The following is a 14,793-nucleotide window of genomic DNA, read 5'->3' on the forward strand; positions in this document are numbered from 1 at the left end:
GGCGAAACCCCATCTCTACTAAAAATACAAAAATTAGCCAGGCATGGTGGAGGGCACCTGTAATCCCAGCTCCTCAGGAGGCTGAGGGAGGAGAATCGCTTGAATCCATAAGGTAGAGGTTGCAGTGAGCCAAGTTTGTGCCATTGCACTCCAGCCTGGGGAACAAGAGTGAAACTCCAACTCAAAAAAAAAAAAAAAAAAAAGTAAACATGCAAAATTGCCTTTATCAGTTTAAAGTGAAAGTCTTTCTAAACCATAAAGAATGATTGTTACTTTAAAATATATCTAATGACATGAACCTACAGTGAGACTCATCATTGGACAAAAAGTCACGTCTGTTCCTGTAAAAGTCCTAATATTTCTGAATGACTGACTCAACTCCTAAAAATTAGCCCATCTCAAACATCAGTGACCAAGATTCTGCTCTTCTTAAATTTACTCTCCAGTTGTAGTTTTTATGCATCTTTAAATGGCCTTCCTAATATTTTTCACCATTTTTTAAAAAGTCTCTACTGACTTTTTAAAAAAGTCAGGCGCCCACCACCACGCCCAGCTAATTTTTTGTACTGATACATGCTTAAGTTACAAGGTATGACTATATTCTACCAACTGTGTCAAAAGAAAACTTACTGATCTTCTTTGCCAAAGATTAACAAATGAACGTACAAATATGTTGAAATAAAAATCTGATTCTATTCTCGTCAGTTAGAATGCAATTTAAAAAATTTACTACTATCTAAATGCCATTTTAAAGAGAAAACTGCCAAGTAAGTTCTAACTACAAAATAGGTGCAATGTTTAAAATTTCTGATCTCGCCCTCTTTTCCTTTCTCCGCCATCGTGGTGTGTTCTTGCCTCCACTTCTCGCCATGTCTTCTCACAAGACTTTCAGGATTAAGCGATTCCTGGCCAAGAAACAAAAGCAAAATCGTCCCATTCCCCAGTGGATTCGGATGAAAACTGGAAATAAAATAAGGTACAACTCCAAAAGGAGACATTGGAGAAGAACCAAGCTGGGGCTATAAGGAATTGCACATGAGATGGCACATATATTTGTGCTGTCTGAAGGTCACGATCACATTACCATATCAAACTGAAAATGTCACCACTCTCTGGAGAGTTCGACGTATTTTCCTCTCTGAATCTATTATGAATGCGTTGGTTGGCTGGGTTCAGTAATAAATATGTGAGGCCTTTCATTTCAAAAAAAAAAAAAAAAAAAAAATTTCTGATCTCAGAAAGTAGTTTAAAAAGCTAAAGACAAAGTTCCTAGATTTAAATCCTCCCCCCAGCCCAAAGCTTTCCTTACACTCTTTCCTCAGGAAAGGCGTCCTCTCTCCTACTGAGTTCTTAACAGTGTTCTACATACATCCTCTTCCTCTAGTGCAAGGAAGCCCAAACAGCAGCGTCAAAAGGAGATACCACAGGCTGAGTCTGCTTTTAAAAGATGCAGAGTTTGGCCGGGCGCGGTGGCTCAAGCCTGTATCCCAGCACTTGGGAGGGCCGAGACGGGCGGGATCACGAGGTCAGGAGATCGAGACTCATCCTGGCTAACACGGTGAAACCCCGGCTCTACTAAAAAATACAAAAAAAAAAAAAAAAAAAAACTAGCCGTGGCGAAGTGGCCGGGCGCCTGTAGTTCCAGCTACTCGGGAGGCTGAGGCAGGGAGAATGCGGTGAACCCGGGAGGCAGAGCCTGCAGTGAGCTGCGATCCGGCCACTGCACTCCAGCCTGGGGCGGACCAGAGCGAGGACTTCCGTCTCAAAAAAAAAAAAAAAAAAAGATGCAAGAGTTTTTCCTTTTTTGAGACGGAGTCTTGCTCTGTCGGCTCCGGGCTGGAATGCCAGTGGCCAGATCTCACTGCAAGCTCCGCCTCCCGGGTTTACGCCATTCTCCTGCCTCAGCCTCCCGAGTAGCTGGGACTACAGGCGCCCGCCACGTCGCCCGGCGAGTTTTTTGTATTTTTTAGTAGAGACGGGGTTTCACCATGTTAGCCAGAATGGTCTCGATCTCCTGACCTCGTGATCCGCCCGTCTCGGCCTCCCAAAGTGCTGGGATTACAGGCTTGAGCCACCGAGCCCGGCCAGAGTTTTTCTAAAGCAAGGAGACATTTCAAGTTGGGACTAAATGTCGAGAATAATTTTTTTTTTTTTTTGAGACACTCTGTCACCCAGGCTGGAGTGTAGTGGCATGATCTCCGCTCACTGCAACCTCCGTCTCCCAGATTCAAGTGATTCTCCTGCCTCAGCCTCTCAAGTAGCTGGGATTACAGGCCTGTGCCACCATGCCTGGCTAATTTTTGAATTTTTATTTTTTTTTGAGACAGTCTTGCTCTGTCACCCAGGCTGGAGTGCTGTGGCGTGATGTCGGCTCACTGCAACCTCTGCCTCCCAGGTTCAAGCAATTCTCCTACCTCAGCCTCCTGAGTAGCTGAGATTACAGGCGCCCACCACCACGCCTTGCTATTTTTTTTTTGTATTTTTAGTAGCGATGGAGTTTAACCATGTTGGCCAGGCTGGACTCGAACTCCTGACCTCATGATCCACCTGCCTCAACCTCCCAAAGTGCTGGGATTACAGGTGTGGGCCACTCTGCCCAGCCTAATTTTTGTATTTTTAATAGAGACAGGGTTTCACTATGTTGGCCAGGCTGGTCTCGACCTCCTGACCTCAAGTGACCCACCTGCCTCAGCCTCCCATAATGCTGGGATTACAGGCTTGAGCCACCGCGCCCGGCCTAAAGGTTTTTATCATACCATGAACATTTCCCATTAAAAACTAAGGAAAGGGCCGGGCGCGGTGGCTCAAGCCTGTAATCCCAGCACTTTGGGAGGCCGAGATGGGCGGATCACGAGGTCAGGAGATCGAGACCATCCTGGCTAACATGGTGAAACCCCGTCTCTACTAAAAAATACAAAAAACTAGCCGGGTGACGTGGTGGGCGCCTGTAGTCCCAGCTGCTTGGGAGGCTGAGGCAGGAGAATGGCGTAAACCCAGGAGGCGGAGTTTGCAGTGAGCTGAGACCAGGCCACTGCACTCCAGCCTGGGCGGCAGAGCGAGACTCCGTCTCAAAAAAAAAAAAAAAAAAAAAAAGAAAGCATACTTCAAGTACCCATACAATCAATGTTTTTCACTTTCAGCGTTCAAAATTACACGAGAGATCCAACACTTTAGTATAAAATAAGTTTCATGCTCTTTGATTTTGCCCAACTGTAGGGCTAAGTGTTCTGGGCACATTTAATGTTGGATAGGCTAAGGTATAATGTTCATTAGGTTAGGTGTATTCAATGCATTTCTGACTTAGTATTTTCAACTTACAATGGATTTATCAGGGTATAGCCCCATTTTGAGTTGAGGAGTATCTGTATCTGAACTCTTACATTCCTTTTAAATATCCACTGAAGCACAATTCTGATAACAGCCAAGGCACTCACAATCACATAATTAACTCTGCTAGTTTTAAAATGTCCACTTTATTCCATATAACACTTAACCAGATATCATTTACATCTGAGGAAGAGATGGCCCATGAGACTGATCTATAGTAAAACACTCTAAGAAATGCAGTCCAATTTTATACATTTCCAGGCATCCCTAGACAAGTGTGTCACAATGCACAATGCAGAAATATAGGTATCACTACTACATTTTACATAAAAGGGAAGTATCAATAAACTTTAGAAAGTAGTAAATTCACCTGTCCCTTAAAATATGGGTATGCAATTGTTACAAAGCCATAGTAAATGGTTTATAAAATGTAATTTTATTTTATGTTACTCTGCTGTTACATAGGGCATAACATTTTCACAAGGCTTTTTTGGGACTACAGTCAATGATTAGCAACACACAATAGTGGTCCAACTCTCTAAATAACAATCACTAGACAAACTGGACACCCTCTCACATGTGCACAAATCTGCATGGAAAAGTACTAAAGGTTTAGACTTGGACTTGTGTACTTTATTTCCCCTTTCTAGTGTATTAAGAAATGACATGCACTTTAGTTTGCCAAAAGCAATGCTTGTATTCTGGCAGCAACATGCTACTTCTATCACATAGTAAAGTGAATACCAGAACTACAAAGGCAGGAGGTGTAAGTGAATTTTTATTGGGAAGGGAGGTTGGCAACTTAAACAGCAGCAAATAAAGAGTGAATAAGGAAACTCCCTGTTGCCACAGATATACAAGACCTCCTTACGTGATATAGGAGCCATTTCAATTTGTGACCCCAGCCAGAGATGGCAAGTGCTTTTCCATTCAATCTAGTACTTCCGGATTCCTACTAAAAAGGAATACATTAAGAGCATGGAAAAGTTGCTTATTGAAAGGAAACCCCTGAAGAGTAAGGGAGGGAATGTAGAAATTAAGAAGTTATGTGGAACACTGTTTAAATTGTAATTAACTACATTTTCTTATCTTCACAGTAATACAAAACACAGTCACTTGCAGAACTGGTTCAGATTACTTAAATACCAGATACATTTTTAGTCCTCTACATAAGTGTTTGGGAGTTACTTATGTTTATATGAAATGAAGCTATTAATACTTTTCTACAGCAGTACTGCACACCAGGAAGGCCAAGACAAACACAAATCAAGGAATGAAGTTTTCCCAAAGCTGCAGTGTGAAAAGACTATAAACAGTTGATTCCATACACATGAATGGGTTTCTTTGCTATAGGAAATCCAAGTGGAATAAGGAATGGAGATGTGTAAAAAGGTTTCTTGAAGGAAAGAAGGATGACACCCTGTATGGATTTAGTTTTCAGCCCCTTCTGCCGCATCACATTCTTCTCCTGCACTGTCTGATGTCCAAAGCTAGAAAAAGAAGAATCATATTAAGTTATTATTTCTAGATTAGGCAATTACACTAAGTATTATTGTCATATCAAAAATAACTACAAGAGTAGTAAATTCCTCAAACAATGGAGATCTTGACTAAGATTGAAGTTCTCTCTCAAAACCCCAAAGACCATCACATCCTTGCAGACTTTTCACTATGCCATTTACAAAATGGCATACACACATATGTCATTGGATATACGGTTTTAGAGCTTCCTTTTTATTTAAAAAGCACTTGGCCAGGCACAGTGGCTGACGCCTGTAATCCCAGCACGTAGGGAGGCCAAGATGAGAAGATCGCATGAGGCCAGTTCAACACCAGCCTGGACAACATAGCAAGATCCCATGTCTATAAAAAATTTCAAAAACAAAATTGGCCAGGCACGGGGTGGTGTGTGCCTATAGTTCTAACTACTCAGGAGGCTGAGGCAGGAGGACTGCTTGAATCCAGGAGGTTGAGGCTGCAGTGAGCCATGATTACGAGACTGCACTCCAGCCTAGGTGACAGGGCGAGATCCTGTCTCAAAAAAAAAGTAACTTTTTAAAAAAGGCACTCTACTTTCATAATAAGCAAAGTGATAGTCTTAAAATTTAATGCTGTCTCTATTCCCAGTAGCCCAATGCTCTTCTTGAAAGCACTACTGCAGTATTATTACAGACTAATAAAGCAAAAAATTTTCACAGGGAGGAAAAAGCCACAATCATGGTTAACAATTTTAAAGTGTGTGAAGAGCTAAACTATAGCAAAAGCAGACTTACTTTGTGTTTCTCCAAGAATTAAATAGAAGTGGGTGATGGAAGCTACAGGGAAGCAATGTGTGCATGTATAGACAGCGTTCTTGAATTAGACAGAATGTTAAAACTAAGTGGATCTTCCATGATCTCTCTATTTTTAGGATAGAAAGACGAAGTGAAGAAGAGAAGTATTTATTGACTATAATTGTACTTTATTAGACCAACACCAAGACATTAGTGTTAATTTCAGAAGAGCTAGAATCTTACATAATCCTTAGGTTATTATGAAGATACTAAAATAAATAAAAATAAACAAAACAAAATCCCCCAAAGACCTGTCTCTATAATAAAGAAAACAAAACTGATTAAAAGATAGCTCCAAGGTATACATCTGGGAAGAGGTATAACTGCCTAATTTGCTCTTCCTCTGCAGAACTATTTGCTGATCATCTTCCATTGTCCCCTCACAACCACAGGGACTTCTTATGGCTAGAAATGCAGGGTCTTCATTCTCCTTTCAGTGGATTCATAACTACTCTAGTCAGCAAAATTGAACAGACATGATGCTAATTTAAAAAATACTATCTAGTAAATGATAAAGCACTAAACAAGGGGGCTGAGAGGACAAGATTTATATTTAAAGATTTGTTCCCTTCTTTTTCATTCTGTGAAGTCTAAGATTTTACCTAACAAAATTACTTGAACCTACAAAAGAATGTTAAAGTAAAGCTTAAGCTGTACTTTTTCTTGATTACTTCCTTTATCAATTGCCTATCTAAGAAGCAGGGAGAAAAAGACAAACAAAACAGAGACTTTGGCCTAGAAGCAGAGAAGGAGTAAATTTAGGTACAGGTTTACTCCCTAAAAATTCACAAAGTAAACTTTTATTAGAACGAGGTACTTCATGTGATTTTAAGAAAGCCTAGATATCTACATAGTCCCTAACTGGCTATAGCTGATTTGCCCCAAAATATTGAAACCTTAGAAGCTCTCTTTATTAACATAATTTATCAACATCTTCATCCCAATGAAACAGTTGAGTTCCTATAATGTTAGTAACTTCTCAGGGAGGTCTGATAAAATGTCTATTCAACTTGAAAACCTGCCTACAAAATAATGTTCATTCTATAAAATACTAACACATATGTCATACTTTCAGCTCTTACATATCTGCCCTAAAAGACACGAAGTCCAAAATAAAATATATTTTTGTTTCTGAAAAGGAAATAAAATTAAAGAGTAAACAACTCACTGTTAGGTTGTCTCTAAGCAACTGCATGATGAGGGTGCTGTCTTTGTATGAGTCTTCATTCAGTGTATCAAGTTCAGCAATGGCCTCATCAAAAGCCTGATAAATATTAATATCCATGATAAAATATGTGCATTGACAAAAACTGGTTATTCTACAATTACAAACCATTTTTAAAAAATAAGTGAACACCCACCTTATGTTTTACCATCAACAAACTCAAAAGAACCATTCTCTCACACTCTCAGTTTAAGAACTTACGAGTATAACTGGAATTCTATAAAACTATACATTTAAGTAAACAAGCATGTCTTGGTTCTTTCACAGGACAAACAGAACAGCAGCAATGCTTAATATACTTCTTTCCGATAAGTAGTAATATTTATCTGTACAGTGTCCTCTTTATTCTCTCGTTTTGAGCCACTTTGAGGAGTGTGGCTAATGCACAGCTATTCTAGTGACCAAACCTGGCAGGTATGACTTTCCAATCTTTTATGTTTCCTTCTTAATATTATTTATCCTTCTTTGATTACTCTGCTCAGTATGCTCTGTAGACATATCACTGCTTATAATCATAGGGTAGAGTAAGGTGTCAGGGGCAGGAATAAGGTAATCATGATGGTAAGAAAAAGAGGAGATTTCAAAATAAATATAGTAGAAATCATCCCTGGGTAACCAAGTAAAATACCTATAAATTAACATACCTGGCATCTCAAATAACTGTAGCTAAAGTAGGTGTTTCCTGGACACACATCTTACCGTTTTAGCCAGCGTGCAGGCAAGCTCTGGGTTATTAAGAATCTCATAGTAAAATACAGAAAAGTTAAGAGCAAGCCCCAGGCGGATTGGGTGTGTGGGTTGCATCTCTTTCTTGCTTATATCAAATGCCTCTTGGTAAGCTCCTTGGGAATTATCTATCGTTTCTGTGAAGAGAAAAAATAAGAAGCGCAATATTAAAAATAACAATCCAGTACACAGTACATTAACAACTTAAACATTTGCTACTAGCTCTTGGTAGAACCAAGATTTTTCTCTGTATGGGTCTTTTAAAATCACGGTAGCTAACAAAAACCATTATCATGGCCAGGTGTGGTGACTCACACCTATAATCCCAGCACTTTGGGAGGCCGAGGCGGAGGGATCACTTGAGATCAGGAGTTCAAGACCAGCCTGGCCAACATGACGAAACCCTGTCTCTACTAAAACTACAAACATTAGCCAGGTGTCATGGCGGGGATCTGTAACCCCAGCTACTCAGGAGGCTGAGGCATGAGAATTGCCTGAAGCCGGGAGGCAGAGGTTGCAGTGAGCTGAGAACGCACCACTATACTCCAGCTTGGGCGACAGAATGATACTGTGTCTCAAAAACAAACAAACACACGAAAACAATATTGTGTACTGGGTATTTAAGAACTTATTTATGGCCAGGTGCAGTGGCTCATACCTGTAATCCCAACACTTTGGGAGGGTGAGGCAGGGGCATCACTTGAACCCGAGAGTTCAAGACCAGCCTGGGCAACATAGGGAGACCTTATCCCTGTCTCTACGAAAAAAAAAAAAAAATAGCTAGGCATGGTGGTGCATGTCTGTAGCTCTAGCTACTTGGGAGGCTGAGGTGGGAGGACCCCTTGAACCCAGGAGGTTGAAGCTGCAGTGAGCCAAGATCATGCTGCTGCACTCCGAACCTGCGTGACAGAGTTTGTCACAAACAAAACAAAAAACCAGTTTAGAATGTTGCTTACATATAAACAGCTTAATGGAAAAAAACATGAGATATTATAGTAAATCAGACTTTTTTCCATCCCTAGGCTAAAACGATTTTCTTATTTTATGTCTTTTAATTCTATTACTTGGAAATGCAGCAATGAAAAATAATTTGGATGGGGTGCGGTGGCTCACACCTGTAAACCCAGCACTTTGGGAGGCCGAGGCGGGCAGATTACCTGAGGTTGGGAGTTCAAGACCAGCCTGACAACATGGAGAAACCCCAGCTCTACTAATAACACAAAAATTAGCTGGGAGTGGTGGTGCATGCCTGTAATCCCAGCTACTTGGGAGGCTGAGGCATGAGCCTCACTTGAACCCAGGAGGCAGAGCTTGCGGTGAGCCAAGATCACGCCTTTGCACTTCAGCCTGGTTAACAAGAGCGGAATTCCATCTCAAAAATGATGATGATAATAACAATAATTTGACTGGAATACCCTTTCCCGAAATAATGTGAACTTTATGAAGATCATCAACACCAAAATCTCTATTTTTCTGATTTGGAGAAATACTGATTCTTAGTATCAAGAGATACTATGTGAAAGGCAACATAAAAGTTTCAACACATAGGACAAAATCTGCTCTGACCTGAGTTTGATTACTGGCCTAATTAAAATGGTACTCTCCTTTCACAAAATGTTCAGTATTACCAACACTAATCTGATTATACCCATGTTTTGAAAAGGGTAGTTTTCTGTATGAGGCCACTGGCCTATTACAGCTTTAGAGATACTGATGTAAGAGAATTAAGCTATCCCTTTATGACCTGAATCATGTTCATTTTCCTTCCTCTGAAATGGCACATTTATTGATCTAATCCTGACTGGTATAACCCGCATGCAATAAGAAGTTCTTGCAGCCTGACAAATTAGGAAGCCCCAGTGTCTCAGCAATTAGGCTATAAAGACAGCCTATCTACGAATCCCAGACTATCAGAATGTAAATGCGACTACGTGTGAGACTGGAAAGTGCCAATGAGCTCCTAAGGGTTAAATCAGGTTAAAGCTACAGCTATGTCTCAATCTCCCAAATACTTCTCTTTGGCTTTCTGATACCTAAATATACAGTTCTGTGCCAGTATCATGTCCAATTCTGCTTATCTTCATAGCAACAGAAATTACACATCAGTAACAGAATAAGTAAGTTTAGTATACAGATTTTATTATAGCAAGGTATAATAGTTTCTCAAGTACAAGTTCTCTTTATATATTCAGTTACACTGATATTTAGGATGGCAAAACTCTCATTTTCAGGTCATAGTAACTATTTGTAGGGGTATATCTTTGTAGACAGGACAAAATTAAGAAGAAAATAACAAACTTACTAGAAAAAATAAGGAACTGATACTTCTATTACCTAGAACTTGATAAATCTGGTAGCAAGCACATACACTAAATTTAATGAGCTCTATCTTACACTCAGCTACCACTATCCCAGGAGACACTCATTGCAAATAAATTCACTTCACTTTTTTATTATCAAGTTAGGCAATTTGGTCACTTTTTCCCATATCCATGTTTTCTATGATAGTCTAGGTAAATAAATAAATAAATAAATAAATAAATAAATAAAAATAGGTATTTAATACTAAAATCTATTTTTATGACCACTACTTGATTAATCAACAATTCCTGTGTATTCAACTTTCTCAAGTAAAACCTAACCATATGGGTCATTCAAACTTACTGTGAAGGTGGAACAAGTTATACACCAGCAGTAACACACTCATTTCACCTCTCCTCCTCAGAAATTTGATTATATGTAATTAGCAGTCAATGTTATGACCCCTTAAAATAGATGATAATGAATTAATATGACAAACAGAAAAAGCACAACAATCTGTTTCCATGTTCTGTATGTAATTTCCAGTGATCTGAAGTTTTAAGGCATGATGATAGAAAGGCCATGTGAAATGCAGAATCACTCATAAAGTTTACACAAAAAGCTCTGGAGCTAAAAATATGGTGAACCAAAATTCTAAAAATCATAAAAGATTAAGCCCGTTCTAAATAATACCATACGAGATTACAGAGTTCACAGATGAGCTTAATTTTTTTAAACAGCATATGATGTAAATTTACAACCCAATTTTCATATTTGAGAACGTAAGGTAATACTAATTTTCTTGATATACATTGAATTATTTTTAAGTTGCAAAGAGCCTGAAGATTACGTATACTGTTATAGTATCCCATTTATCCCCATTTCTTTTTTTTAATTCTACTTTTGCCCATATAACAAATATACTCACGTTTTCGATCATCACCACATGCAACTTCAGCAAGGTACCGGAAGTAATCACCCTTCATTTTCAGATAGAAGACCTTACTCTCTGGATTAGTTGCATTGGCTATTAAATATTTATCCAACAATTCCTGAAATAAATAAGACAGAACATTAGGCACTAAACTTCTGCCTACTGCACATTATCATTAAATGATAAAACTTCTGCCTAGTGGGCATTTCAATCATTAACTACTACAGTAATACTATACCATACCAGCCTGGACTTGAAACATGTTCTTACAGCAGGGGTTAGGTTGTTGCCACTAGTTGCCCTGGGAGGCTTTAAATGATGTAGCCTATAGTTTCTAATGGTAAGGCTAGATTCTAGATTACACCAAACGTTGCAATTAGAAACAGCCTGTCTGTTCACTCATCCATTCATTCAACAAACATTTTCATACCTGCTAGGTGCTATAATGGATATAGAGAAGACTTAAAATCAGGCCCCTGCCCTCAAGAAGCTCACGGTCTGTAAGTACACCAACTACACACCAAGCATTAAGAAAGACGCAGATACGGTGCTAAGGAAGCACAGAGAGGGAGCATCTGGCTCTGCTGGAGATGGCCTCCAGTTAAGACAGGATTCCCTGGGAAAGAGTATTTGAGGTGTCAAGAAGGAAAAGTAGAAATGCACCAAGCAGAAAACAGGGACGTGCACTCATTTTAGGGAGGGGAAACAAAATGTTTAAAACATCAAGTATGAGGGAGAACAGTGCTACTCAGTGTCCTCTGCAGTCAAGTGTGCATCTAAAATGAGGTAAATACGGGAATCGAGAGTAAGAGGTTTAGAAACTTGCACAGCAATTTAAAAGAATAATTTTAGGTCTACGAAATCTATTTTTTTAAAAAAGTTCTTGAGTATGTCTTTTGTTCCTAATTTCATACAAAGAAATTTTCACTTCTAGAGGTACAGGATATGGTATGCCTTGGAGTGTAAAAAGTCACAAAAGACAAATATGATAGAAATCTTCTTAGATTCAATTTTTCTTGATGCTAGGTCATCCATTTAAAAACCTTTTTAGGGACGGGTGTGGTGGCTCATGCCTGTAATCCCAGCACTTTGGGAGGCCGAGGCGGGCAGATCACAAAATCAGGAGTTCGAGACCAGCCTGGTCAACATAGTGAAACGCCATCTCTACTAAAAATACAAAAAATTAGCCGGACGTGGTGGTGGGCACCTGTAATCCCAGCTACTCAGGAGGCTGAGGCAGGAGAATCGCTTGAACCTGGGAGGTGGAGGTTGCAGTGAGCTGAGATGACGCCACTACACTGCAGCCTGGGCGACAGTGCGAGACTCCTTCTCAAACAAACAAAAACAAACCAAAAAAAGTCTTTTTGTATTAAATATTACAAAGCAAAACAAAATTCTCATAAAAATGTTAAGATACTAATACCTACTTCATTGGTTTGTTCTGAGAATAAAACCAATAACAGATGTCAAAAGCCTGGAATAGTGTCACATGTTAAGTACTCAGTAAATGTTAGCTAGTATCAGCCTAGGTACACAGTTTGCCTGCCCAGGGACAGAGTTTGAAAAGCACTGCTCTAGGAAAAGTAAAACTAGTGCACGTTTTAAAGCAGGGAAGAGAGAACATCCTTTTTGCATTTTGGAAAAATAACCACAGATACAATCAGTTAATATTACATAAAAATACTCTCTATGATACCAAACTGGCAAGTCTGGAGAATAAACAAGTAAGGTTGAGTCAAATTCACATAATTGGTAAAGAAAAGGAAAGCTGTTTATAAATTTAAAATAACAAAAGTTTAGAAAATACACTTCTAACCAAGAAGTTTCTTCTTGTTTATCTGACTAAAAGTGGTCTGACAAAATGCAATCACTGCATCCATGGTTTTTTTTTTTTTTTTTTTGGAGACAAAGTCTCACTCTGCTGCCCAGTGTGAGTGCAGTGGTGTGATCTTGGCTCACTGCAACCTCCACCTCCCAGGCTCAAGCGATTCTCCTGCCTCAGTCTCCCGAGCAGCTGGGACTACAGGCGCACACCACCACGCCCAGCTTATTTTTGTATTTTTAGTAGAAACGGGGTTTCACCATGTTGACCAGGCTGGTCTCAAACTCCTGACCTCAAGTGATCTGCCCACCTCGGCCTCCCAAAGTGCTGGGATGACAGGCGTGAGCCTGTAAGTTATTTTTAAAGAAAATAAACAGAGGCCACGTGCGACAGCTCACGCCTATCATCCCAGCACTCTGGGAAGTAGAGGTGGAGGCAAGTGGATTGTTTGAGAGCCCAGGAGTTTGAGATCAGCCTGGGCAACATAATGGGACCCTGTCTCTACAAAGAATTTTCAAAAAATTAGGTGTGGTGGCAGACACCTGTAGTCCCAGCTACTTGGAAGGCTGAGGCAGAAGGAAGGCTTAAACCCTGGGGGTGGAGGCTTCAGTGAGCCATGATCGTGCCATTGCATTCCAGCCTGGGAGACAGAGCAAAAGAGACCATGTCTCTAAAAGAAAAAAAAAACAGAAAAACATTTAAAATGCTTTAATTAGAAAAATATTTTAAATATCTAGATAACATATATACACACACACACACATATATATACACATATATTTTTTTAAGGGCCTGAGGCCAGAGAAAGTTAAAACACGCACACATACACACGTGTGCACAAAAAAAATTAATATAAAATTATGTATCAAAGTCCCAGAAGTTTATACATTATAAAAGTGATGAGTATCACAACTGTGGCTCAAGTTGGAAAGTTGCTGAGCCAGGAGTGTGGCAACAGAGGTCATTAGGGCCACACCCAAACTAAAGGCAATTGTGACAAGTGCTGCTCCAGCATCACTACACTCTTAACTGTAAAAAGAACAGACGAATCAGATTTTCAGAATTTATTGTGCTCAACATCACCAATATAATTTTAATAGTTACGTAATGAACCGAGACACTTGAATCCTTAAAAATTACATTACTTTAACTTTTTTCTCTATTACCATTTTTATGTATTATGGATGACTTTCATATTAAAAACTATTTTTATGAAATGAATTTAGGGTTGTGGTGGAAGGAGGGGGGTAGGAGGCAATAGTGAGATTGTCACAAAAAAGTTCTACATCTCAAACTGACTCAGTCATTGGAATCTTTAAATGAGTGGATTCTGAGAAGTAATATCAAAGAAGGCAAACACAGTATTTATACCAAGAGAAATACCACCTCTGCCTGTACCCACACACGCCAAGGAACCCTAATGTAAAGTAAGATGCCTCTCACTTTTCTTGTTCCTCCAAGTGAGTCAGTCAGTTACAATGAAATTCCACAGGATCTCCAAAAAGGTGCCAGCTCTGGTGAAGATATTATTTATAGTCACATAAAAAGCTACTCAGTACTTTTAAGACCTAGTGCTCTGTTAACTGTGGTAGATGTGTAAGAGCAGGGGGTGAGAAAAGTCTGACCAGAACAAGGGCTTAGGGTGAGGAGTAGAGAAGAGAGAAACTTCCATTCTAGCACTAGTCTCTCCTGAGTCACGCATGCTAGATGTGTGGGTGTTCACAAGGACTGTGGACAAAGGGCCTTCCAAGCATTCAGAAAGTTGCCAAACAGCTACTGCATTCATTACAACACAGCCACTTATGAGCTAACCTTTCCTTTCTAAAATTATTAACTTTGACTACTAATTTGCATACAGCCATTACATATGATTTACAGTGTTGGGCTTTTATAAACTGACTTGGGCATTACTTCCATCCTGGAGTTGTTCAGCCAGGTATCATGGTTCTTTGTCAGATGCCACTAGCTCTCTGTGAAGGAAACAACAGGTACAGAATAATTCTGTCTTTCCATATACTATCAGTAGTAAAGATGTATACTTTAGCTCAACTAAAAGACATAATGGATTCTGCTTCATGTCTTACCCAAATAATCTAGTCTGTATCTGTATTATCAATACCAAATA

At 39.5% G+C, this 14,793-nt stretch overlaps 2 protein-coding genes across 2 annotated transcripts in view; one reads left to right on the plus strand and one right to left on the minus strand.

Moving 5' to 3' along the window:
* Positions 1–817: 817 nt before the first annotated feature.
* Positions 818–1,225, plus strand: LOC115894163 (60S ribosomal protein L39). The gene has a single exon (XM_030920483.1). The coding sequence runs from the start codon at positions 870–872 to the stop codon at positions 1,023–1,025; it is 156 nt and encodes a 51-aa protein (XP_030776343.1). The 5' UTR covers positions 818–869; the 3' UTR covers positions 1,026–1,225.
* Positions 1,226–3,454: 2,229 nt separating this feature from the next.
* YWHAQ (tyrosine 3-monooxygenase/tryptophan 5-monooxygenase activation protein theta) overlaps positions 3,455–14,793 on the minus strand; it is a 47,934-nt gene continuing 36,595 nt past the window's right edge. Inside the window, exons 3-6 of the mRNA XM_010379682.2 lie at positions 10,841–10,964; positions 7,585–7,748; positions 6,829–6,924; positions 3,455–4,817 (exon numbers count right to left, since the gene is read on the minus strand). Coding sequence (XP_010377984.1) covers positions 4,758–4,817; positions 6,829–6,924; positions 7,585–7,748; positions 10,841–10,964 — 444 coding nt within the window. The 3' untranslated portion in view covers positions 3,455–4,757. The remainder of the gene's footprint in view (positions 4,818–6,828; positions 6,925–7,584; positions 7,749–10,840; positions 10,965–14,793) is intronic.

Source organism: Rhinopithecus roxellana, chromosome 17, assembly GCF_007565055.1.
Source record: "Rhinopithecus roxellana isolate Shanxi Qingling chromosome 17, ASM756505v1, whole genome shotgun sequence".
NCBI lineage: Eukaryota > Metazoa > Chordata > Mammalia > Primates > Cercopithecidae > Rhinopithecus > Rhinopithecus roxellana.

Excerpts from the sequence above, each read along its gene's own strand:
- LOC115894163 (XM_030920483.1), top strand. The coding sequence starts at position 870 with ATGTCTTCTCACAAGACTTTCAGGATTAAGCGATTCCTGGCCAAGAAA.